Source organism: Sapajus apella, unplaced genomic scaffold (genome assembly GCF_009761245.1).
Source record: "Sapajus apella isolate SASKATOON/1434 unplaced genomic scaffold, GSC_monkey_1.0 scaffold5, whole genome shotgun sequence".
NCBI classification, from domain to species: domain Eukaryota; kingdom Metazoa; phylum Chordata; class Mammalia; order Primates; family Cebidae; genus Sapajus; species Sapajus apella.
In genome coordinates, this window is record NW_022436945.1 from 38,370,124 (window position 1) to 38,371,943 (window position 1,820).

At 46.5% G+C, this 1,820-nt stretch overlaps 1 protein-coding gene across 1 annotated transcript in view; it reads right to left on the bottom strand.

The window, feature by feature from the left end:
• Window positions 1–279: 279 nt before the first annotated feature.
• LRRC66 (leucine rich repeat containing 66) overlaps window positions 280–1,820 on the bottom strand; it is a 27,324-nt gene continuing 25,783 nt past the window's right edge. The window contains exon 6 of the mRNA XM_032274161.1: window positions 280–1,504. Coding sequence (XP_032130052.1) covers window positions 1,043–1,504 — 462 coding nt within the window. The 3' untranslated portion in view covers window positions 280–1,042. The remainder of the gene's footprint in view (window positions 1,505–1,820) is intronic.

Below are 1,820 nucleotides of genomic sequence, written 5' to 3' on the forward strand. Positions count from 1 at the left end.
CCATGCAGGTCTGGAGTGTCTGTGTAGAGCTGGTTGTTGCAGCAGTGGGGTCCAAAGAGGGTGGGAAAGGAATCATAAAGAAAGACTAAGAAGAAACAAAAACCCTTGAAGAGTGCTGTCTTTAAGAGGGCAAGCAGGGGGGAGGGGGAGGCGTCAGGAAGGATGATGAGAAAATGTTAAGAAGCAGGAGGAAGAACAGAAAGACACAGCTCATGATGCCCAGAGTGGGGTGAGTCACACCAAGGAAGGGCTAGGCAAGGATATGCCAGAGAACTTTTTTCATTTTTACAGAAATCATCAATTCTTTTCTTGAAAATGGATTTTTAATTTATACTTTGTTCTAAAAAGTGGCCCCTCTTCTCTGTTAACATAACTTCTTTAAAAACATTTATAATTACTCAGAATTTTTCCAGTTTTGCGGTTTCACGATCAGCCTCCAAAAAGTTGTGCTAGCGTGCATTCAGAATTCATTAAAATCTGTCCAGCATTTCCACTGAAGTGCTTCAATATGCATGAAAAAATGTCACTTGAATTCCCTCTGATGATCAAGTCGAACATCCTTGTCTTTGTCATCCTAAAGCTGTTCTTTACAGAGAGCCAACTCCTGTCAGATTGCTCCAGGTTTGTATTTGATAGGGAAAGTGAAAATCATCTTTGTGTAACCGCAACAGATTCGCCTCTGAATATTTACCCCAACCGATCGATGACATGCTCCTGTGTTCTTGGTGAACTGGTTTTGTCTGGAAGCTCTTGTAATAATGGTGCATGGTCCTTGGAATGATCTCAAAACTTTCCCCTTTCTCTTTCACACTGAAGAGCAGGTTCATCCCCACAGGATGGTAACAAGTGTGTTTGGCTTCTAACCCTTCTAGAATCATCGTCCTCAAGTGCACACACAAATCCCCCATTTGCATCAGTGTCTACCTGGTTGGAATTCATGTTGTCTCCTTCAAGATCTTGCTGTGAAGGTCTTAGTTTTCCCCTGCAGTGATCTTTAAAGGAATATAGTTTAGAGTGTGTCTATGTCCTGAATGAAAGATTCTTATTTACAAATGTCCGAGTCTTTTTCATGGCAGGCAGCCTTATTAGGATCTGAGGGAACTTCAGCAGAACATGGTGGTGTTTGTGATGAAACGTCCATATTTGAACATTCTAAGTCTCTAAGTGAGCAATGCCACTCTGCTGCCTTGGATTGAAGAACTGTGTCATAATCATAGGTGGACATGCCCGGAATCTCATCCCCTAAGGGACTATTCCCCGGTGATCTGGGCCAGGGTGATGGGCCCTCAGATCTATCAGTGTCAGAGGCATTTTCCAGGTGAGTCTTGTACAAGCCAGAGTCTGGGGAGGAAAGGAGACGTTTTTCAAATGGATAGTCCTGATTCTCGAATTTCCCTGGAATTTTTTGGAAGGTGACATTGTCCTCAAGACTGTCTACTGCCATCACGTTGTCCTTGCTAGCCCCTGAGCTCTCGTTGTACAGAGCCTCTTCGTCGTACAGGAGCTCCTCGTCCTGTAGGGGGTCCTCATCCTGCAAGAGCTCCTCATCCTGCAAGGGCTCCTCATCCTGCAGGGGGTCCTTGTCCTGCAAGAGCTCCTTGTCCTGCGGGGGCTCCTGGTCCTGCAAGAGCTCCTCGTCCTGCAAGGGCTCCTTGTCCTGTAGGGGCTCTTCGTCCTGCAGGAACTCCTCATCCTGTAGGGGCTCTTCGTCCTGCAGGAACTCCTTGTCCTGTAGGGGCTCTTCGTCATGCAGAAACTCCTCGTCCTGCAGGGACTCCTCGTCCTGTAGGGGCTCCTCGTCCTGAAAGAACTCCTCGTCT